General features: G+C 44.3%; 1 protein-coding gene across 6 annotated transcripts in view; it reads left to right on the top strand.

The window, feature by feature from the left end:
* pde4d (phosphodiesterase 4D, cAMP-specific) overlaps positions 1-23,323 on the top strand; it is a 159,247-nt gene that overhangs the window by 123,379 nt on the left and 12,545 nt on the right. For 3 of the 6 annotated variants that reach the window (XM_048242885.1, XM_048242886.1, XM_048242887.1), the window contains 5 exons: positions 15,249-15,440; positions 17,163-17,199; positions 17,370-17,446; positions 17,532-17,581; positions 22,028-22,140. In XM_048242885.1, the coding sequence (XP_048098842.1) occupies positions 15,249-15,440; positions 17,163-17,199; positions 17,370-17,446; positions 17,532-17,581; positions 22,028-22,140 (469 nt within the window). Of the gene's footprint in view, positions 1-200; positions 341-6,589; positions 6,721-15,248; positions 15,441-17,162; positions 17,200-17,369; positions 17,447-17,531; positions 17,582-19,681; positions 19,696-21,968; positions 22,141-23,323 lie in introns of those variants that run through there. The other 3 variants (XM_048242891.1, XM_048242888.1, XM_048242892.1) reach the window with 3 other exon arrangements.

The following is a 23,323-nucleotide window of genomic DNA, read 5'->3' as shown; positions in this document are numbered from 1 at the left end:
TCTCTCTCTCTCTCTCTCTCTCTCTCCTCTCTCTCATTCTCCACCCTCCCTGTTCATTGACTCTTACTTTCTGCTCACCACAGTCTGTGTGAGGTCCTTCCCCACTCTTTTCTCCATTACCTAGAAGCTGGAAGACAGTCAGCTTGGTGTTGTTCGCCGTGGATGTTTGACATCTTGACCTGGCCGTTTGCCTCGCTGCCTCTTATCAGTGTAAAATGAGCCTGCCCGTGAACTCTGACCTCTTCTCCCTGGAGAAAATCGCACGTTACCGACACGCCTGTAGCAACGGTTCTCCATATGCCATCAACAAGCCCATCGACATCAAACCTCGGAAGAGATGGTAAAGTCCACTGTAGTATTTTGGAGTGTTCTGAGGGTTGTGAAGTCGTCCATCTACTTTGCCTCTGTATTTGAGACTTGTCGCTTCCTTTAAAAGAAACAAGAGATTGTAGTGTGATTTCTTAGTGTCCATTTTTGCAGGTCATCTGTGGATATGTTACCTACTTTGGCAGCTTAAATCATGATGGATGTTAGTTGAGATTAGATTTAGATGCTACCTGTAACTGCATGTCAGGTCATGTGTTTAAACAGGGGGGGCACTGCAACAGGCAGCACTTGAGAAAATTATTTTATTCTTTTATACAGCAGGTAGAATAACTGGCAGGCAATTCTAGTGTGTGTGTGTGTGTGTGTGTGTGTGTGTGTGTGTGTGTGTGTGTGTGTGTGTGTGTGTTTTCAAGAGGTAAAGACTGGGAGCCTTCAGAGATCTTATCTGTAAGTAACCTTTTGAATGAGGGAACATGTTGCTCACCCAAATGCTTGCTAAAGGACTTTCCCTGAAATCCTAGAAATGTCAAAAGATAAATATGTGCCATTCCAACGATAGCAATATGCAGATGTACATGTCCAACTGGGAATAGGAAAGAGAGAAAAGGAGAGAAGTGAGGGACTAAAAGATTGAGCGGCCTGTTGTATATGTGGGCGTGTGTAAGTGTGTGTGTGTGTTGTTTGCACGGACCAGTGAAGCACAGGCGTGGGTCAATAACTACAGTACACACCGCTACGAGTGTGAGGTCCACAGGTGTCAGATTTATGCACGACAACGTCGCTACTACGACCGCTACCTCATCCGCCACCCATCAGATCAGATCCATATGCTGACTGGGAAAGAGACGGATGCAGGAGGATAGCTCAGCAGAACACAGCGCTGGTGTCTGCATCATGTGTTTATGGAGTGAACAAATAACACAGTGTAATGAACTCCCTGTGCTTCTCCCCGCGGTGTCCCTTGCCAACCTGTTGTTTATTCCGATCCAGGCAGGTGTGGAGCTTTGTTCTGTCTCCTCCTGTGGCTGAGGCGCAGTACAGTGTGTGAGGCTTGCATTTGGATATTGAATGAGGCATCTGCATATTTCGTTTGCTCTCTGCCTTACATGCATGTTGTATGTTTTTGTGCAGATGAACATAATATAAGCCCTCGTCATCCATTACTTTTAGCATCCACTTTTCATTTCTTGCATGTAGACAGAATAGAATAGTGTGAATAGACTTGCACTCTTTTATTGGTGTAGTGTGAAAGCAGTACTTCTGGTTCTGGTGATGTGATATGATATGCTTTGTATTATCATATTAAAGGCTATAATCATGCCGCTATTGTGACAGTGTATGGTAGAGTGACAAAGAGACAGGGCCAATATCGTCTCCAGGCCAGTGTGACCATTACCAGCTGAGCAACACACTGAAGCTATTCGAGTCCTGCAGCAAAAAGAAAAAATATTGGGAATCAGGGAGTCGTCCTTTCTTTTTTTTTTTTTTGCTCTTGCTTTTTGACAGCTGACTCATATGGCCGACTGAGACCCCTGCTTCTCTAGCTGTCTCTCTGTAGCGCCAGTGTGTGCTGACTGTGTGGGAGGTCAGTCAGTACTGAGCCCCAGCCATTACAGTAATCCCGAGAGGAGACCGATGTTCTTCTGTAGCTCGTGCTCAATAATCATAAATTTTACCTCATCTGATTCGCCGATCGATGCCCAGTGTCCACAAGCAGAACTGTGTGGCCGTGCGTGCCGTGTGGTAAAAGGAAGGATGGCCCCCGCTGCACAGCTCGCTGAGATACTGAGGCGTAATGTATGGAGATGAGAACTGTCAATTGAAAGGGTTGGCCATCTGTGTGTTTTGCGTATTTATGACTGCCTTTCTCTTAACCCTTTGTGTGTAGAGGGGATTTGAGGTAGCGTATAGGCACCCTTGCAACATTATGGATAGAGTCCATAGTCAATGTGTGGCAGTTAAGGCAGTGACAAAGGCTTTCTACATTATAGGCGCTCAGGGAATGATGTTATATGAAAAAGATGAATCTTTTCTGAGTGGCACTCCTGGGATGTACACTTGAGTCATATTCATGGTCATGCTCTATGCTCTTTTGTTTGTGATTTGAAAATGATATTCCTCCTCTTCCCATTCCTTGCAGTCTTCCATTTTTTCCCTGCTAACAAGGGGTTGTTCATATCATGGTCTCTCAATAAATTCAAAACTTCAACATGTTTAAGAACATAATTGAATTGGTTGAATTGGTATAGCATATTGAATTGGTATAGCAATGTTGAAATTGGACAGTGAAATGTATTTACTCTAACAGCATCAGGTCTGGCAAAGCTTTTTGGTAAATTGTTCCTACATCCGTAGTTGCAGTGTTACTTCATCCTGGGCTTTCCAAATTACTTCATTTTGTCTTTGTCATTACCTAAACCACCTCCCTGATTTGATGAGTAAATTACGATGAGTTCCTAGACTGCTTCCCCAGAATTGTGAATTGTGATGGTAATTTTGAATTTTTGATTTTGACTTGAATTTCCCCCTTGGGGATCAATAAAGTATCTATCTATCTATCTATCTATCTATCTGTCTATCTATCTGTCTGTCTATCTGTCTGTCTGTCTGTCTGTCTGTCTGTCTGTCTGTCTGTCTGTCTGTCTGTCTCTCTGTACCAAGGCAGGCCACTTGAAAGGCTTCTCACTAAACGTGTGAATGTGTGTGTGTGATTTTTTAATGCCGATGTTTTTTAAAATAGCACAAAATACCAGGAATAGGCAATAAGGAATCATCTCCACTTTATGCGTGTGTACTGTACACATACCAGACAAGTCCATTCAAGTGGAGAGTTTACTGAACCAGGACCAATGGCCACATTTGGTAGTATCTGCCAGAACCTGTGGGAGACCTCAAAAGTATAAACGAATAGACAAGAAGCAGAGGAAATTCTATCCAAACCCCTCTGCCAGTATTTGACCACTAGGGGGCGACAGAGCACCAGAACTTGTAGGGAAAGCCAAGGCTCAGGGCATGATTCACTCTCCCTCTACTGTCCTGGGGAGCACAGTCTGCTTCTCTTCAACCTGGCAGTTCAACCAGTACTAATGTGCTGCTGCCTAGCAACTCCCCAAAACCAATCATATGGCTCCTGTTATTTTTGCAAGACTAAACGACCCTAATTCAATTTATGGAACTTGAGCACTGTTTTGTCATAAGGCGAAAGAGGTTAGAGCTTTGGTGTTAAAGGCCTTGTGCTTGCTGCATCTTAATAATAACACTCCAGTACACCCCCAGACACACACACACCACTCTCCGTCCTTGCCCCCCGTGTACTATGTGACGTCTGGAGTTCAGCATGTGGTGTTCCGGATGTTTCTTTGTGTGATTATGTGTGATTGCAGAGAGAGCACTTACTGTAATAGGAGAGAATAGGAGCATTGAAGTAACACAGAGAGGAAGTGACAGCGCACACACACACACACACACATGCGTATACACTCGCATACACACACACAAACATGAACAGGCCCATTTTCACTCAACATTATAAACATTAGAAGATCATTAGAAAATGACAGCATGCAACGGTTCACACTTTTCATCCCCATTCACCACGCCGAACGCACCGCTAACTGCCCCACCAGTCCCTCCTCCTTGCTGTTCCCTGTACCACCGCCCTTCCCTTCGAAAGAGCCCATCTTGGCATACTGATGCCAGCAGCTCCTCTGCCACTGCCCTCCCCGGTACAAGTGCTAGTGCCTGGAGACATATCCTACTGTACAAGGCATCCCATCAAGGGCATGTTACAGCTGTGTGTGTGTGTGTGTGTGTGTGTGTGTGTGTGGTGAGCTTGCGTCAGGAGACTCCACTCTTAACCTAAAAGGCCTCAGGTCACACTTTTAATGGGCTGCTCTGCTGCATGAAATGAGGCCTGAGATGAGGCTTGGTCATGCTTGAAAGATTATCTGTGTGTGTGTGTGTGTATGTGTGTGTGTGTTGGAGGGGAGGGGGTGGTCAGAGAGGGTCAGAGAGCATACCTTCCATGTTGTTCAGAGCAGTGTGCGTAATGGGTCGCATAAGTTTAAGAGTGAGGAAGCTGAGAGACATTAAATCAGCATGATTTTTGTTTTTGGTCAGATGATGTTGATAATCTACTTCATTCCTGTAATATTTTTGCCACAGTGTCATGCAGTCTTTCCTGCTCACTCTCTAGACTACTCCTAGTGGCTGTGAAGATTACCACACACATTTCAGTATTTCAGGAACTGCATCCACAGATCTTCTGAATGTGATGCAGTTTTATGCCATTCTAGTCACTGGACTGGCAGTGTGAGTTGTGGTTTAGTGGCTGACAGGAATGTTTTTTTCCACATAGAGAATAAAATATATGTATACACTTGTGTGAGAAATATTAGCACATGGCTGATAACTGCATTGTATAACAGGTGTGGCAATTCCCACGATTCTTTGGTTCCCACTACTGTCAGAGATTTATGGCCTTTGGTGTCTTTTCAAAATAGTTCTGGTTGGTTGACCATAACTGTCTCAACATTCTTGGACATGTTTGAATTGTGCAGTTTGACGAAATAACATTCCACTCAAGAATCTACAAATGTGAAGGCGGGTGACTCAAGCATTAACAACACTATAGAAAAGGTATTCCTACACCTTGTGAGAGACACGTGATGGTTCTGTGTAACAGATTCATCACATACTTAGACCCAGAGAAAATAGTGTCTCCATACAAGCGCATGCTTTCTGGTTTATACTTTAGAGGAGACTCCAGATAAAGTGATTGGTGTTTTAAAAACTGAAGCCTATTTGCAAGATCCTCTTGTTGTCCATCATCTTACAATGGTTGGCCAATGAGATTTTTGTGCAATGATAACCATTTCAGAAAATAACATAGTTTCATGGTATACATTGTTTGTCTAGTGTGTGTTTCTTTGTAAGTTAGAGATTGCCAAACAGATAGACAAAACAGATTTACCTGGACCTGGGATGTGTTATTTCAATCAATGTTAAGATTAAAGTTATAAAAGGGATCGTTTGATCTGCGCTGAGGGATGTTTTTTCCAGGTGAATATGGTTGATGTGTCTCCTCCTTTGTCTGCCACTTTGTGTCCATTCTTTTCCAGCTTTTTAAATACTGGTACAGTGGGAAACTCTGGTAAACTGACCCCCTGTAATCCACCCTCCCGCATCCTCCCCCAGCCATCCTGACTCTTGAGTGTGTCTCTCCACCCCTCCCAACAAGCCACCATCACCCAGCCCTTCTTCCTTCCTCCTTTCTGACCACGCAATATTTGTTTCCTCCACAGCGAGGAGTCAGAGGCAGCCCCCACCCCCCATCCCCTGCATGGTTCCCGCTCACGCAAGATGACATGCTTGCACACTTACTCACACATACAATTGTCTTTACCCTAGCTCACAGTTTTGTGTGCTTACGCAAAAACAAAATTCACTTGCTTGACACTTTGACACACAGACTCAAACACACACACAAACAAACACACACACACACACACACACACACACACATATACTGTGTGTACACTGTGTGCTGAGTGTGTTTCACTTATTCACGGATTGGGATAAATGCAGAGACCAAATTTCAAAAGAGTATATATACTTACTTACTTATATACACACACACACACACACACACACTCATTTGCATGTGCTAATCTCGTCCCACCCCCACCCCACACAAACACACAGTCACCTGAAACGTGTTCTGAAGTTTGGGGAGTGCCCTGCCCCACCTCCCGCCGTCATTACTACAACCTAAACATGCCCCACAGCCTTGAGGCAGGAAGATTGAGATAAAGGAAAGAGAGAGCGAAACAGAGGGAGTCGGGGGAAGGATGGATGAAGGGATTGGACACACACACACACACACACACACACACACACACACCCCTCCACTCCCCTCCTTTTCTGGGTGGGCGGGGAGACTGCCACAGGGACGGAGGCACTTGAGACGGAGCTGCCTTTTCAGACTCCACTCCAGAACCTATTGCTCCACCTCCACTGCCTGAACTCATTCACACACACACACACACACACACACACACACACATTCTCTCACACACACACAGGCACACTTACTCTTGCTCTCTCTCTCCTGCGTGAGGGCCACGCTGAAAGCACACAGACCAGCTGAGGACTAGATGCATGCGTGTTTATGTGTGTGTGAGAGAGAGAGAGAGAGAGAGAGAGAGAGAGAGAGATGGAAAGAGAGACTGCGCTATTGTGGGATTGTGTGTGAGTTTGGGTCTGTGTGTGTGTGTGCACATGTTTGTGGCTTGACTGAAGGTGTGTGTGTGCACGCAAGAGCGGCATGATGAGTATCATAATGAAGCCACGATCGCGCTCCACCAGCTCCATCAAGAACACGGAAGGCGCAGGGTAAAGATGACCTTCTTTTCTTTTATCTCTCTCGCTCTCTTGCTTTTTTACTTTTTCACTTGCCCCTCCTCCCCCCTTTCCACCCAACGGTCTTCGTTTCTCTTTGCTTTAACTCGCCTCATGTGTTGAGACAGCACCCTTGCGCTGCTTGTTTCCTTGTCTTCCTCTCTCCACTCTCTCTCTCTCTCTCTCTCTCTCTCTCCCTCTCTCTCCCTCTCTCCCTCAGTCTTAAGAAGTTATAGTCAGTGTTGTTTGCAGCCTCGTCTCACTGTAGAAGAGCTCAAAGATCTACTCCCACCCATTCCTCTGCATGTGAAACTCTCTGTGTAACCCTCCTCTCTGTGCTCTCCGCCACCAGCATGAGGGAGCGAGAGTGTCCATCTGCTTGGGACTCACACTGACCAGAGTTAAGGGTAACAAGTATAAAGGTGAAGAGTTGAGACCTATCACTGGTAGAGTTTAGTAGATTATTAATTTGGGTTAGTGGTTCACCTTTTCTCCCCTGTCCCTCTCCTCTGGTATTTCTCATTACCATGACTTTTGTCATATAATCAAGTATTAGCCAGCTGATTTGATTTTAAGGTATGTGTCAACTTGTAGGTGAGACTTGAATGTCGTCACCTTCCTAAAATAATGGAATAAGTCATTTTTTTCAGGTTTTTCAGAAAACACAAAAAGTTAACCAAAAAATGAATGATGATGATTTAGGCAAAACATATTTTATATATATATATATATATATATATAGAGAGAGAGAGAGAGAGAGAGAGAGAGAGAGCAGTATGAATTCAGTGTGGAAATCAGCATGGATTTTGTGCATTCATAGAATGACTCGCCAGGGGCGGATACCTCAGAGACTATCCTCTGTCGTGTCCCGTCTTGCCTCACTTGATTGCTGTTGTCTGCATATGTGTGCGTGAAGGCCAGTTACAAAACTAGAGACAAGCGCATATTGTTTCATTAAAAAAGAGGTGTTCAGGATGATTGAATATTACAAACTGACGGTACAGCATAAATGAATCAGATTAGTTTATTTGTTTCTGTAAACACAAATTATGCATTTGCTGCATACGTGTGTGTGTGTGTGTGCTAGTGTGTGTGAGAGAGCCAGAGAGAGAGAGAGAGAGAGAGAGATAGAAAGTGAGAGGAAGAGCCAGACAGACAAACAGACAGTGAGGGAGAGGACAGCATACAAGAGCAAATACTGGCGATAGCCTATCTGGATCACTTGAGTTCAACCTGTCAGCTAAGTAAACATTCCACTGGCTGACGAAAAGAATAGAGAAGGGAGCACATTTCCTTGGAATTCTGTTGATGTCACTGTTAGCACCTATAACACACAGAGAGATTTACTCTGAGATTATCACAAGCAGTACTGCTTTAGTGTGTGTTTGTGTTTGTATGTGTGTGTGTGTGTGTGTGTGTGTGTGTGTGTGTGTGTGTGTGTGTGTGTGTGTGTGTGTTAATGAAGTGGTTAGGCCTGGGGGTAAATAATACTATTCTGTTTACTTAACACAGAATCAAACATTCTCTAAACACAGGTTATTCACATTTTTGTGCTAGTTGGTCGGAGGAAACAAAACAGATTCCTGCACTCCTGCTGAGAGTAGCCAAGGCCATAAAAAATCACCACATGGAGACCAGAGCAGCAAAACCCACATGGCACAGCTGAAATGTGGTTTATCGCTGATTAAGTCAAACATGTTAATTCCCAGGTCACGCGTCTTCATATTTTTGGACAAAAAAAAATGAACTCTGGCACATTTCTGTGGTTGCATGCTTAGTGTGAAGTGTCTTTTGATGCCAACATCTAGCTGGCTTTCTGGGAGGTAGCATTGTCACAAAAAGCACAAAAACCTTTTGCCGGAGGGCGAAGATGTTGATGTTGCAGTATTGTTGTGCGTGTGAGTGTGTGTGTGTGTGTGCCCTCTGTGTGTGTGTGTGTGCCTGTGTGTGTGTGTGTGTGTGTGTGTGTGTGTGTGTGTGTGTGTGTGTGTGTGAGAGAGTGTGTGTGTTAATGAAGTGGTTAGGCCTTGGGGTAAATAATACTATTCTGTTTACTTAACACAGAATCAAACATTCCTCTAAACACAGGTTATTCACATTTTTGTGCTAGTTGGTCGGAGGAAACAAAACAGATTCCTGCACTCCTGCTGAGAGTAGCCAAGGCCATAAAAAATCACCACATGGAGACCAGAGCAGCAAAACCCACATGGCACAGCTGAAATGTGGTTTATCGCTGATTAAGTCAAACATGTTAATTCCCAGGTCACGCGTCTTCATATTTTTGGACAAAAAAAAATGAACTCTGGCACATTTCTGTGGTTGCATGCTTAGTGTGAAGTGTCTTTTGATGCCAACATCTAGCTGGCTTTCTGGGAGGTAGCATTGTCACAAAAAGCACAAAAACCTTTTGCCGGAGGGCGAAGATGTTGATGTTGCAGTATTGTTGTGCGTGTGAGTGTGTGTGTGTGTGTGCCTCTGTGTGTGTGTGTGTGCCTGTGTGTGTGTGTGTGTGTGTGTGTGTGTGTGTGTGTGTGTGTGTGTGTGTGTGAGAGAGAGAGAGCGTGGCCAGAAGCATTCTTATCAGATGTGGACTCTCTTATCTGACAGTGATTGTACTGTAGGTCCTGGCCCTCAGGGTACTGTCCGTATGGAGCTCTCTGACATCACTACTGCGTGTGATACCATGAAGGGTCATTCTCTTTCTCTCTCTCCATCTCACTCTCTGCGTCTCTCTCCCTCGCTTTCTCTCTCAATCCTCAGTTTAAATCACTTTGAATAAAAGTGTCTGCTAAATTAATAAATGGAAATGTTTTCTATTTCTCTTTTCTGTTTGCCCCTCTCTCTTCTTGTCCATTTTTCTCTTACTCTTCTGTCTTTCCCTTTCTGTTTCACACTATTCTCAGATTTATGTGTTCGTTCTCTCTCTCTCTCTCTCTCTCTCTCTCTCTCTCAGCTTCTTTGTGTCATTAATTTAATCTTGGGTGCCTCACAGATGCCTTCAGCTCAGTTTTTTTGGGGGCAGAATGAGGCTAGTGAATGACACCAAAGGCTCCACATGAGCCCACTCATGGCTCATAGAGGCCTCGTTGTTTTAGTAGGTTTTTTGCGTTCTTTCTGCCACCTTTCCTCCACCACTGCTCTCTGGTGACTTTGTGTCTACTGCTGCTGTGTGTGCAAGTGGCTGTACACAGTGCCTGTGGTTTCACAACATTTCTCTGAGAGTTTTTTTAGAGTTGACTTGCCTGGCAAGTAATGTATTCCCTTTTCGGCACTCTCCTTTTCCACAGAGCTTTTAATGGAATGCATTAAGGCTGTGTCATAGGGCATGTGAATGGCCAATCGTGCCATCGGGTTAGAGTTTGCATTATTACCCTCCAGAGACTTCTCCCTGTCCATGCAGGGACATCACTGTCTCTCAAAGCACAGCTGAATCTTCATTGCGATAATATGCCGGACTAAAGAGGGTTTAGTGACTGAACTGCAGAAACAGGAGGAGATATAGAGACATAGGATATTACTTTAATCATATTGTGGGGCTGGTGATGGAAGATAACTGTTCCTATGTGGTCCTCAGTTGAAGTAAAATTAAACATGGTTCACATGCCAGAGGAATGCTCTGCCCCCAAGTGCCTAACAGTAATTAGCGTTCAACATAAGTGCTGATGGCAGCTCAGATTACTCTCATGACTGAACGAACTGACACCAATTAGTCAAGGGAACCGTCCAGCTGTCTATCAAAGAATGGGTTTCTGGGTTTTATAACATATGTGATTATATGCCTTTATTATTTCTTTTCAAACATTACTTAGTTTTACTATGACATGTGCAGTCGTCTTTGTCCTTCGGTCTTACTGCTCCATTGGGTTTGGTTTAAAATTACACTAGTGTTACATTTGCTTGAGTGATCATACAGACTTTGGCCAACAGTCACCAGTCTCATTATGAGCCCCAAATGGAATGGCACTAAGCAGTGAACATGTGTGGTCTAGCTCAGGTTACCTTCAATTACAGGGTCAGGCTGTCTGCAGTAGCTATACATCGGTCATATCTTATCAGAAAGGCCAGAATGTAATTACTGTACTACAGCAAAATAGCCAGCAGTGTGCACATACAGTACACATGCGGCAGACATGTGGAGGTGGGTAACATTAGCCTTTTGTCTAAGCATGTGGTGACCTGCAGCCAACGGAACAGATGGAGATGCTCACTTATCAGCTGTTTAGCCTTGTAGGAGAAGAATGGAGGAGAGAAAGATAGAGAGAAAAGAGAGAGATAGAGTGCTAGAGAGAGGAGGTGGGAAGGAGGGAGACAAGAAAATTTGTCTGGGACCAGCTTTCTTTAGGCCTGTGTCCAGGAAACAAAAGCTTAGTCCAGAAGGTCAAAACACTTGGGGCAAGTCAAGAGATTTTGGACTGATGGTAAAACATTTGACTGCATGATTTAATGTACTTAAAAAAAATCAAAAGTATTTCCTGTTTGTTTGGATTTGTTTGTTTATTTATTTAAATGCGCCCATATTCCCAATGCGTGTACAGTGTGGAAAATTACAGGAAGCGATATCAAGCAGGATTTGGTAGACACCCTTTAGAAAAAAATACTACATCAGGATACATTTGTTTATCTCGAATGAAAGACTTTTCGAGCATGGCGGAAACTGCCCATGGCATCCTGTGGGGAAACATTTGTGTTTGGCACGCTATCCACCTCACTGACAGAGTGCGGTAGGCTACATTCACTCCAGAGTTCACCGTTATCAATAATGCATGGCTGGCTGAGTTGGCTGCACCAGGCTGAAACCCAGTCGGTGTGGTGTGATAGCACCTGGGGGAGGCTTGCCATCAGCCGAGTCTGACACCAGCTCCTAGACTCCCATACAACCCTCCCTCCCTCCAAACCCTTTCCCCTCCACCCAAACTGTGAATGCAACTTATACTGCTCTCATACCAGCGCCCAGCGGGAGGTTGTTATGGTTATGGTTATGGTGTCAACAGGGCTAGGATGGGACTGTCTTCATAGGCTGAGTATCTCGCAGAGTATCTCGCAGAGTATGCTGGCCTTCCAGTGAAAGCAAAAGCAGCATAGTGCCACCTTCTGACCAAAGAGTTGCCTTCATACGCTGAGAGGGAAGATGATGTTTTTTTCAAATGCTTACACACTAAATCTTTGCTTGTCACACAATTTTCTAAACATGTCTTCCAAACATCATAACCCCACACCAAATCTGCAAAACTATACACTAATTCTCAGTGTTTGACTCCGTTTTCAATTGACTAAAACACATTTTGCGAAACACCAAACACAATTTTCTACTTAACACACAAAAATCGAATAGGAAGTAACTTGATTTCATTTTTCAAACACAACCCATCAAAATACCACACTAAACCACCAGTGCTTCACTCTCTCTCTTCACATGTGTAAACACTCATTACTTTACGGAACACCATCTAATCATTGCCTTAGTATAGGCCTATGAATAAATATACTCTATATGTAGGTATGGACCCTTTCAATCTTGCCCTAGAGGATTTCCGGTTGAAATGTTCAGAACCAATGCAGATTCTTTGAAAGGAATGTTCTACAAAAAGTCGACTTTACAGTTTTTTTCAACTGCTTACACACTAAATCTTTACTTGTCACACAATTTTCTAAACATGTCCTCCAAACACCATAACCCGACACCAAATCTGCAAAACCATACACTAATTCTCAGTGTTTGACTCAGTTTTCAATTGACTAAAACATTTTGCAAAACACCACACACAATTTTCTACTAACACACAAAAATCTAACAGGAAGTAATTTGATTTCGTTCTTCAAACACAACCCATTAAAATGCCACACTAAATCACCAGTGCTTCACTCTTTCTCTTCACATGTGCAAACACTCTTTACTTTACTGAACACCATCCAGTCATTGCCTTAGTATAGGCCTATAAATAGATACTGTATATGTAGGTATGGACCCTTTCAATCTGGCCCTAGAGGATTTCAGAACCAATGTAGATACTTTGAAAGGAATGTTCTACAAAATGTCGACCTTACTTTATGTACAGTAAAACTACTTTACTATATTTTTGTGTCTCCCCAAGTTACCATTAGCTCAATACCTTTTTCTATAGACCTATGAATACACCCCCCCCACACACACACACACACACACACACACACACACACACACACACACACACACACACACACACACACACACACACACACACACACACACACACACACACACACACACACACACACTTTCCTTTGGAAAAAGCAAAGTAATTGGATAGTAGTCAGTCATTTCCATAGGCAAAATCAGCTTTTTCAGACCTCAATGTACATCTGGTGGTCATTGTATTTTGCTTTGCTTTGTTCTTGTTGGCTGTAAAATACTGTATTTGCAACAGCAAATTATTTTGGAAAAATCACTATTTTTTGGTTTCAATATTGCTTGCATTTTTACTGTGTACTTCAACTTTTCTCTGTAGATACCGTAACTTTCACTCTTGTATGGAAATACATATAGCCTATGAAAGACAGAAGAGCAACAGTGTGTACATGATGTATCCAAAATGTCATATTATGACAAAAGTGTTTGTAATGTGAGGCGAATGTTTGATTTAAAGATGTGTTTTTGACATTTTGAATGTTGTGTGTCATTTTGCTGGAGATTTGAGGCATTTTGCATTTTGTGTGAGCAATTATGGGTTTTGTGTGTGGAGTTTTGAAAAATAGACACAGAGTTTTGAAAATGTGTGTAAACATTTGTAAAAAACTGTAAAAGAGAATATGTTTAACATAATGCACACTTTGTGGTTTGAACAGGACTTTTTTTATTAGTCTTTTATATCTTCTTTCAATATTTTAAGAAAGATTTATGGGCTTTTGTCATCTTTATTATTAGGACAGTGGATGGTGGGAGACAGGAACAGCAAATGAGTGGGAGAGAGATGTGGAGTGGGATGGAGAAATTATGTGGTATGGGAGGCTGCTACTTGTATAGCGCTCCCTGTCTAACATCTTTACTTTATCCAGCAATCTTCCTGCAGTACAAGCTGGTGACTGCTGAATGGAGAGCACATTGTGTTGCCAGCAGTGTGTGTGTGTGTGTGCATGTGTGTGTGTGTGTGTATGTGTGTGTGTGTGTGTGTGTGTCTGTGTGAGTGTGTGTGTGTGTGTGTGTGTATGTGTGTGTGTGTGTGTGTGTGTGTGTGTGTGTGTGTGTGTGTGTGTGTGTGTGTGTGTGTCTGTGCGCGTGTGAGTGTGCATGTGTGTGTGTGTTTGTGTGTGTGTGTGCATGTATGTGTGTGTGTGTGTGTGTGTGTGTGCATGTGTGTGCATTTGTGTGTGTGTGTGCAATGTGCATGTGTGTGCATGTGTGTATTTAGGATAGGGTGCACACTGTACCTGTTCCCCCAGCTACAATGACTCGGCCTTGCTTGTGCGCCTGATCGGCGTGTTCCCTTACGCAGGACTCCGACGCAGACACAGGCTTTTGTGTCATGATTAGCGAAAGGCCAGCCCTGTCACCTGGTCTCCAGATTAGCACGGCACAGCTACTCTCTATGAAGATGACGCTGATGCTTACTGGCAGCGTTGACTACAGCGACAATGATGACGATGATGATGATTATTATTGCAGCACTGGGGACAGCTGGGGATGATACCGTCCCTACGTGTAGAGGGAATCCCTCTGAGGGGATTTACGTGCCATTAGGCAATAGCGGTTAAGAGGATCACCTGGGTGATGCACACTGACGTAGCACACACGCCTGCTGGGGATGGCCCCTGGCTCATCCCCCAAACCTCTAGAGGGCCTCTCGAGGCCAGCTTAAAAAACATAGGCTATATAAAGGCTGTGTGCTGAAACGTCGGTCATTAATAAATATTAAGGGAGCAGAGTGTGTGGCTTCTCTATTGTTTATTTGATAATCCTGGCCAGCACCTCTACTTGGGTGTACATTCCTCCTCCACACTTTTTCAGTTCATGAAGTCACAACAAAACATGTAGAGCTTTTGGAAAAAGAACAGTCTGTGTCTCATTTTTTAGGTTCAACAATCTGTTTAAAATGTATTGTGTCTTCTCAAACTGAAAAAAAAAAGATTATAGCTGTTTTTATCTGGAAAACCCATGGACACAAAAGAAAAAAAAGACACAAGGGTTGAAATAGAGTGGAAACAGTTTTAGGTCTGTAAGTCACCTCTCAAAGGAGCTCTTTAATGCTCTGAAAAGAACAATGCATAGCATTACATTTGACCCTCAATCCTGAGTACCGGTAATAGGGTCAATGTAAATTATACTCCAGTGTAATACTCCAGGACTTACAGTATATGAAATGCTTCACTTATTTTATTGGGATTTGATTAATCGACTCATTAGGAAAGTGCCATGTCTGTTTACAAGCTATGGAGCCTGTTGTATGTCTCAAATAACTGAAGCTTATAGTACACACACCCTCTCATATTTATTCCCCAAGCCCTACCTTCATGCTCCCCCACTGTGTCCTTTGATGTCTCTCCCACAGCTTTGATGTGGACAATGGCACGTCGTCGGGACGCAGCCCCCTGGACCCCATGGCGAGCCCCGGGTCAGGCCTCATCCTCCAGGCCAACTTCGTGCACAGCCAGCGACGGGAGTCCTTCCTGTACCGCTCGGACAGCGACTATGAGCTGTCCCCCAAGTCCATGTCTCGGAACTCCTCCATTGCCAGTGACATGTGAGTACCTGCCCGGGCAAATAAAAAAAAAACAACACTGAGTCGATCGACGAAACAGTCTGGGAAAACCAGAACTGTTCCTCGTAGATTATCAGGATGTGTGTGTGGGTGGCTGGTTGTGTGGGTGTGCGTGCGTGGGTGGATATTTTACTCTCCCTGCATCCCCTCAAAGGAAGTTGTTGTGCTAGTGATCTCTATTTAGGCATCTCAGATGTAGGCACACTTGGAAGCTGCTGCTCCATGCTTCTGCTTAGCCTGGCCTTAACCACAGTCATTAGGTAGTGTCAGTGTGAACTGTCAAATGAACATATTGCAGTCACGGAAATGTGCATTTCATCACAAGTATATGGAAGCATACTGTTGTTATTAATATTATTCATATTTCAAAAGGTACCCATGCATTTAAGCAATAAGCCCTGAGAGGCCATACTGTAGGTCTCACTGATTTTAGAACAGCTAAGGGGCATTGTTAGTCACGATGCCAAGCAACATCAAGACGCAGCTACTCTAACTTTTGTATGAAGTTGTGGTAGCGCAGTACTATAGAACGAAATACGGTCAAGGTGTGTGTTTTGTTGGAATTTACAACAGCATCAAACTTGATTCAGCCCATCATAATCAAGGACCGGAACTATCCGTTTTAGAATATTCACCCATTATTTTCTGCAAGTTAAAGATCAATCAGCATACAGTGTCAGAGAGATAGTGCAGTAGTATAGAATTAAATACTACTACATTACATCACACATCACAATCATGTTTTGTAAGGTATGTGATCTAAACGGCTACCTGGAAAAGCATATTGTAAAATACAGTGCACAGTATTTTTGAGTGCATGTTTGAGTTCCGCATCAAATAGCTTTGTCTAATTAGTAGTCTTTACAAATTGTACAAGGGTTGTCTTACCAACCAAACATGCAGCGAGCCTAAATAATTCAGCATTTTTCCACCTTTTTTTAAAGGCTTACCGAGTTTCCATTTCTTGACGCACCCATAGTGTATGTACTGTACAGAGATCATACATGCTTTGGGGGATTGTTTTACCATTTGACATGCCCTGGCGGTATCGAGTTGTCTGAGACTATTGCCATATACCCATGGGGCTATCTGGTTCCAGCAAATGGGTTATTGACTGAGGTTGTTTGTGTGATTAGCAGCCATTTCTCAAAGAGGGAGTTCCTACAGTATCAACCTTTTTGTAATCCATTCAAGGCACAGTATTACAGAGAATGCAGAGAAATATTTCAGTATTACAGAGAATGCAGAGAAATATTTCAGTATTACAGAGTATGCAGAGAAACATTTCACAGTTCAAGTTAGTGTAGTAGTAGTGTAGTTAAAATAAAGAAACGTATACAGTAACTTCTGCTTGTTTTTTCTATCTTGAGAACATGGGAGCCGTGGCACTCCCAGAGATGAAGTTCTCCGGCCCTAATCTATCCCGTCGCTCAGCCCTGAAGCATGCCACGTGTGCTCAGCTGTTGTTTGGCCGCCACGCTTCTTTGTGTAATGTTTACATTCTGCAGCTCCAGATGTAGTTCTCTGAAGTTCATGTCACGCTGAGCCTATATTTTTCAAGTGCAAAACATCTGCAAGAACGTTGACCCAGACTACGGTTTACATTGTATGTACCGGCCCATTGCTTACACTGTAAATGTTTATGCAGAGTTATATGTTATCAGAGCTGAAAAGTAACAGACTTTGTCTTATTTCATTTCACAGTCATGGGGACGACATGATTGTAACTCCATTTGCACAGGTAAGCAGAAGTGGTACTTAGGATAATGATGACAACTTCCGGATGGCGTTAACAGTGTGGTTTAAATAATGGCCTTAATCCCATTCCTATATTGATATCAGGCCCAGGCCTCAGCTGTTGGTGTTTTTATTTCATTGTATTTACATAATATCAACTTCTTTCTCCCTCAGGTTCTGGCCAGTTTGAGAACTGTACGGAACAATTTTGCTGCATTAACTAATGTTCAAAATGAAAGGCCCTCTAACAAGTGAGTAATGTTGTGCACCGGCCCATGCACTCAACTGCGTGTGTATGCAATACTTTTTCCAAATATTGATCCCCGTTTCTCATAGGAGATCGCCCATGTGCAACCCACCATCCATTACAAAGACCTCAGTCTCAGGTACAGTTCTTTTTTTTCTGAATTTTGCTATTCAATGTATTTGTGTGCGTGTGTATGAGTGTGTGACTTTGCATCCTCGTGCCGTGTAAAGGCCTTTGTTTCCATACTGAGCTGCCATGATATCTAGCATCCTGTTGGGGGTGCCAAAAGCATGGGGTCCCACTGTAAACAGTGTTACACACCTCAGTGGAAAAAAGAACCTCAGCTATGCAATACTCTTGGCATTGTTCCCTGCATTGGATCATATGTTCTGAACGGTGGGTTCCTCCTCGACTTGTACTGCTTCAATCTCAAAGAAAATTTGTGCCCCAGCGTGGACAGAGATTGCCCCATATTTCTCACCGCAGCGCAAAACTGTGAGCTAACGCTCCAGATTTGTTGTGAAGGCCTTGTTCTGGTTTCCCTGTGCAGTGGCGTGTCAGTCGAGGCCTGACGAGACCAGAATAGCCGTGTCCTTAAGCGGCATCCCTAGTTGTAGCACAGCAGCATGGTTGTGTATGAGGTCAGCAGCATGTGAACCAGCCTGACATGACATGTCATGTCACAGCTGCCCCTCTTGGGGAATACTCTCCTTAAACTATTGATGGTTTGACCTCAGAGAGCTATACTCTCTATACAACATGGCTTACACTAGTGAAGCAAATACATGTCCATTTTAACGTAAAAGATATATAGAGAAAAATAGACTGATGGAAAGTGAAATAAAGGAAGAACAAAAGACACAGAAAAAAATAAACAATTGCAAAGATGAACATATTATATATTGCAATATGTTTTATATACTGTATATAGTTAAGTATATGATTTTGCAAGTACATGTTTAAAAATGATGGAACTTGAACATTAGGTGGGACAGGTATGTAGTATGCGCTTGTCCTTCTCCTCATACTGTTAGGTATGTGTATCTAACAGTGTATCTGTTGTGAGGAAGTGGTGTGGTGGGGGGATGTGACTTTAAGGGCTTCCCCTCTCACCTCAATCACCTAATTTATCAAGTGTCCATCAATTTATTGATTGCCTCAGCTCACTTTGGGCTATTTATAGATTCTTCCATAGCCAAACGGCTCCAATTAGTTGTTGGCGCAGGCACTTTGTCCATAGCATGGAGACAGAAGGAGAGAGGTGGGGGATGGGGGGGTTGAGGGGCCTTAGCAACACGGAGGGGGAGTAGAGCGTGGGCAAAAGTTGTCCGCTGCTGGGATACTAACTAGCAGTGATATGGATTAATGTCACTCTTACCTGGGAGCACCAGATGGCCTCAAGTGCCATGACTTTTTAAAAAGATATTATGTGAGGGCGTATTGGAAACAGAATGTCTTGGTTACTGTGAACTATCAGTTCATATTTTCTATGGATCTGTTTTTGTTGTTGTTGTTGTTATTGTTGTTATTATTATTATTATTATTATTATTATTATTATTATTATTATTAACAACAACAACAATAATAATAATATATTATAATGCTATTACTGGTCTGTTAATAGTCAAATTAATTGTCAAGTTGAATACAAAACTTGAAGTTGTGAGAGTAAAATTCCAAAGAGACAATTTACTTTGAAATAGAAGAACACCAGCTGTTGATTGTGTAATTATTCTATAAATCAGTTGTACCACTGTATCGGATTGGCTGAAAACAACAGAGGAAGATTGGAATTTGTGTGTGCTTGGTTTATTTATTTATTTTTGGCTTGTTCTGTTTGGAACTAAACATGAAATGCAAATTGGTTTTGAGTCACATTTCCTTTGGCATACCTGGGCTCTTTGTTGATTACGTCAGCTTTATTTCACTGATCAGATATTACAGGTCCGTTCCGGAGTTTGCAGCCAGCCTTCTGTCTGTAGCGTAGAGTGGCCTCTCAGGGTTGGTGTCTGATGTCGCACTAAGCATGAGAAGAATGTCATTGACGTCAGCACCATCCCTTTCAGAAAGAGTGGCACCCCAGGCTTCACTTCCATAAGAGAATGGAGGACAGAGAGACTGACAGAGAGGGAGGGAAAGAAAGAGAGAGGGGAAGAAAGGGGAGAGGAGAGGGAGAGAGCGAGAGCGAGAGAGAAAGAGGAGAAGCATGAAAAGGAGAAGGAGAGTTAAGTGTGTGAGAGAAAGAATCTTGGGTCACACAGGGGGTGTTGTGCCGTTGCCATAGTGTGTGGGTGATGTTTGTTGGGCTTTCGCAAGCCAAGGCTGAGAGTATGCATGTGACACTCAGACTCGACCCTAGTCCCCATTTCAAGCCTGTTGTTACGCACATACATACACCTCACACACACACACACACACACACACACACACACATGTGTCCTTGTTTGAAGTTCCTAGTTTTAACTATCACTGACAACATAAAGCTGCATTCAAATGTAAGACCCCCCACAACATTTTGACATCCATAAAAATCCTTAATTACAAAACATACTTATGATTTTTGTACGTTTTGAATAGTTCCTAGTTTTAACTATCACTGACAACATAAAGCTGCATTCAAATGTAAGACCCCCCCACAACATTTTTAGTATTACCTAAAAAGATCCATAAGAAATCCTTAATTACAAAACATACTTATGGAAAGTGAATGTACATCAGAACATCAAAATGTTTTCTGAGGAGTGCATTGTCAGTGAAATCTGTGTATTCCTGTGAAGTGATCAGTCCAGGCAATGGGCCAGGGCGCAGTGAGCCAATTCTTAGTACATTTACAGAACCCAAAACACAAACACTGCTTGAGTTCTCTGTGGGAAGCATGTGAGAGGACTGTGAATCCTAGAGCAAGATGGCCCAGTGTGGAGACTACAGAGGTCTCCTTCAGCACCCCACTGTGTCTCACAAACACACACACACACACACACACACACACACACACACACACACACACACACACACACACACACACACACACACACACACACACACACACCACACACAGAGCTCCTGCTCCACTCGGCTCCACTTCAGGCCAGGATTTCCCCGGTGCTCATCCCCAGCCACCATGCAGCTCCCTCGCTCGCTCTCCTTCTCGCGTGCGCAGCTCTCCCGCTCTCGCTCTCCCAGCCTCCGGGTCCTGTTTCATGAGGAAGCGGCGTCGCTGCTTATCCCCCTCTTGTGCTCTCACGTTCGGCTATAGCAGCCCTGCTGCTCTTGGTCCTTGCTGCACATCTCTGGATCCTCTGCTAAGGAGGAAGGGAGAAAAGAAGGGAAGAAGAAAAAAGACGAGAAGAAGAAGAAGAGGAAGGTAGGAAAGGGGTGTTGGTGAGAGGAAAGTGGGCAGGGGAGGGGGAGGTGGAGGAGGAGGCAGGGAGGGAGGTGTTGGTAGGAGAGGAGGAGTGGGGTAGGAGAGGAGGAGTGGGGTAGGAGAGGAGGAGTGGGGTAGGAGAGGAGGTGTTGGTAGGAGAGGAGGAGTGGGGTAGGAGAGGAGGTGTTGGTAGGAGAGGAGGAGTGGGGTAGGAGAGGAGGAGTGGGGTAGGAGAGGAGGAGTGGGGTAGGAGAGGAGGAGTGGGGTAGGAGAGGAGGTGTTGGTAGGAATTGAACTGATACGAACTGATACGTCCCTTCATTCTGCATGGGTGACTATCCCTGTTAGGCTGAGGAGACGAGCCTTCAAGGCTTCCTGTTAGCGTTAGCCAAGCATATGGTGTGTGAATATGTGTGTGTGTAAGCGTGGATGCGTGTGTTGTGCGTGTGGCAAGTCCACACCATGCCTCGCTCCTTTGTTATGGGCCAGATTGCGGGGATATGAAACGCTGTTGCGTCTGATGGGTTGTGGACGTAATGCCCGCATCTCTTTCTCTCCGCCATGGGCCTGCTTGTCACACCGACTCTCCAGGAAGACTGGACACATGACTCTGGCCTGAACAGTACACTGGATCTGAAAGATCTACAGCACCGCTCTGCACTGTGACTATTTGCTTGCTTGAGTGTGTATGTGTCTGAGTGTTTTATGTGTGTGTGTGTGTGCTTATGTGTGTAAATAAACCGCCTCCTGTGCGGAAACACTGTATGTTTCCCCTGTATGCGTGTGTGCACGTGTGTGTGTGTGTTTCGGGGCATAGGACCCTCTGCGCCGTGTGAGCTGTCATTGTGTGGCGCTGGTGGTGGCTGAGCACCGTCGGTCAGGGCCTCCCCTCCGGATTCCCTTCACCGCCACCTCCACGTCCTCCACTGCTGCCACCACCACCGCTGCTGGTGAGGACTGCCGTCTGGCTGGCAGGAGCGGGGGCTCGGCCAGGGGACAAGGCCCCTTTATTCTCCCCCGAGCAGGAGGCAGAGGCAAAGGACTAGGAGGAGGGTGCCTTGGTATGAAGAGCCGCCCATGCGTCCAGCCAGGAGCTCCCAACATGGCGGTACGCGGAGGAGGGGGAGAGCCTCCCCGCATGGCCGCCGCCGCCGCGGCTAGCCCCCTGAAGCGGCTCCGGACTGATCCCCCGCCTCTCCCCTCCTCTCTTCCCCTTCCAGAGGAGGCCTACCAGAAGCTGGCTACTGAGACCCTGGAGGAGCTGGACTGGTGCCTGGACCAGCTGGAGACCCTGCAGACCAGACACTCGGTCAGCGAGATGGCCTCCAACAAGGTAAGCCCTGTCTAAGACCCTGCGTGACCTTATCTATGTGCTCTTATTGTATTTATCTGTGTTCATACTGTATGGCATGCATGCCAGATACACGGAGACTGCTGAAGTTATTTTGAACAAAAAAAGCTGTGACATATGTTCAGTTTGTTGGCCTGCTGGGTCAGGATCTGGTGTCACGAGTCAGATGTCATGAGTCAGTGTGCTTGGTTATAGTGTCCTGCTGTTTTGTCCTGCCTGCACAAAATACCCATATACATATTATATTGTTGTCAGTACAGAATATAACATTGTAGTTGTGGTTGAGATACTTACCTAGTTCTACCATTATGGAGAACAGTCCATCATACTGTATCACCAGGGCCCAAGCTTTTAAATGACATCTACCTCCACGCTGTCTGGCCATTGGAAGGATGTTCCAGTCTTACTGTTCTTATTACTATTGGAAGCTATTAGTTTGAGTTCATTCACCCATGGATGGATTATGAACTTTCGGGTCCCTGGGCCAAGATGTATTAAGGGCCCCCCACTAATTGTCACATATGTGGGAGGAGGGGTTTGGGGGTCTTCCCCCAGAATTTTTTTAATTTGTTTGATGTGATTTCCTGTATTCTAGTGCATTTTGGGGATGGCCAATACTTTAATTCAATCAGATTCATAGCCTATATCCTGATTTTTGATATTGAGGCAATGATTCCATGCAAAGGCTTGGGCCCAAGGGCCCCCTGATTCCTTGGGCCCCTGGGCCTGGGCCCAGTAGGCCCGTGCAGTAATCCATCTCTGCATTCGCCTGATACTACTGATGGCTTGAGCTCACGTATAATGCATTTAATGCTGAAACACAGACAAGGAGGAGAGATTCAGTGTTGTGGTATGGGACAGACTCCCATTCTGGATTCCATTTCCTTCCCAAGGTCAGACTTAGTCACACACATGGTCCTGTGGTCACACACAAGCTCGTTCTCACTTCTTGTCTCTTGCCCTTTCTCTCTACAATCCACCTGTTTTCCTGTAAGGGCAAGAACATTTAAGCCTGCCTCTTTGACAAAGTGCATTGCTTTCAGGTATTGAGAGTCTGGGACATGTAGTATTTTCATGTGATTAAGGCTTGGTGCCTCATAGAGTTGTAGAGTAGCAAGCCACCCATTGTTTCTAAGGCATCTTGATTTGTGTTTTGCAGCAATAG

The sequence above is a fragment of the Alosa alosa genome, chromosome 5, assembly GCF_017589495.1.
Source record: "Alosa alosa isolate M-15738 ecotype Scorff River chromosome 5, AALO_Geno_1.1, whole genome shotgun sequence".
NCBI lineage: Eukaryota > Metazoa > Chordata > Actinopteri > Clupeiformes > Clupeidae > Alosa > Alosa alosa.
Note: the sequence above shows the minus strand (reverse complement) of the source record. Positions and strands in the feature narration are given on the sequence as shown.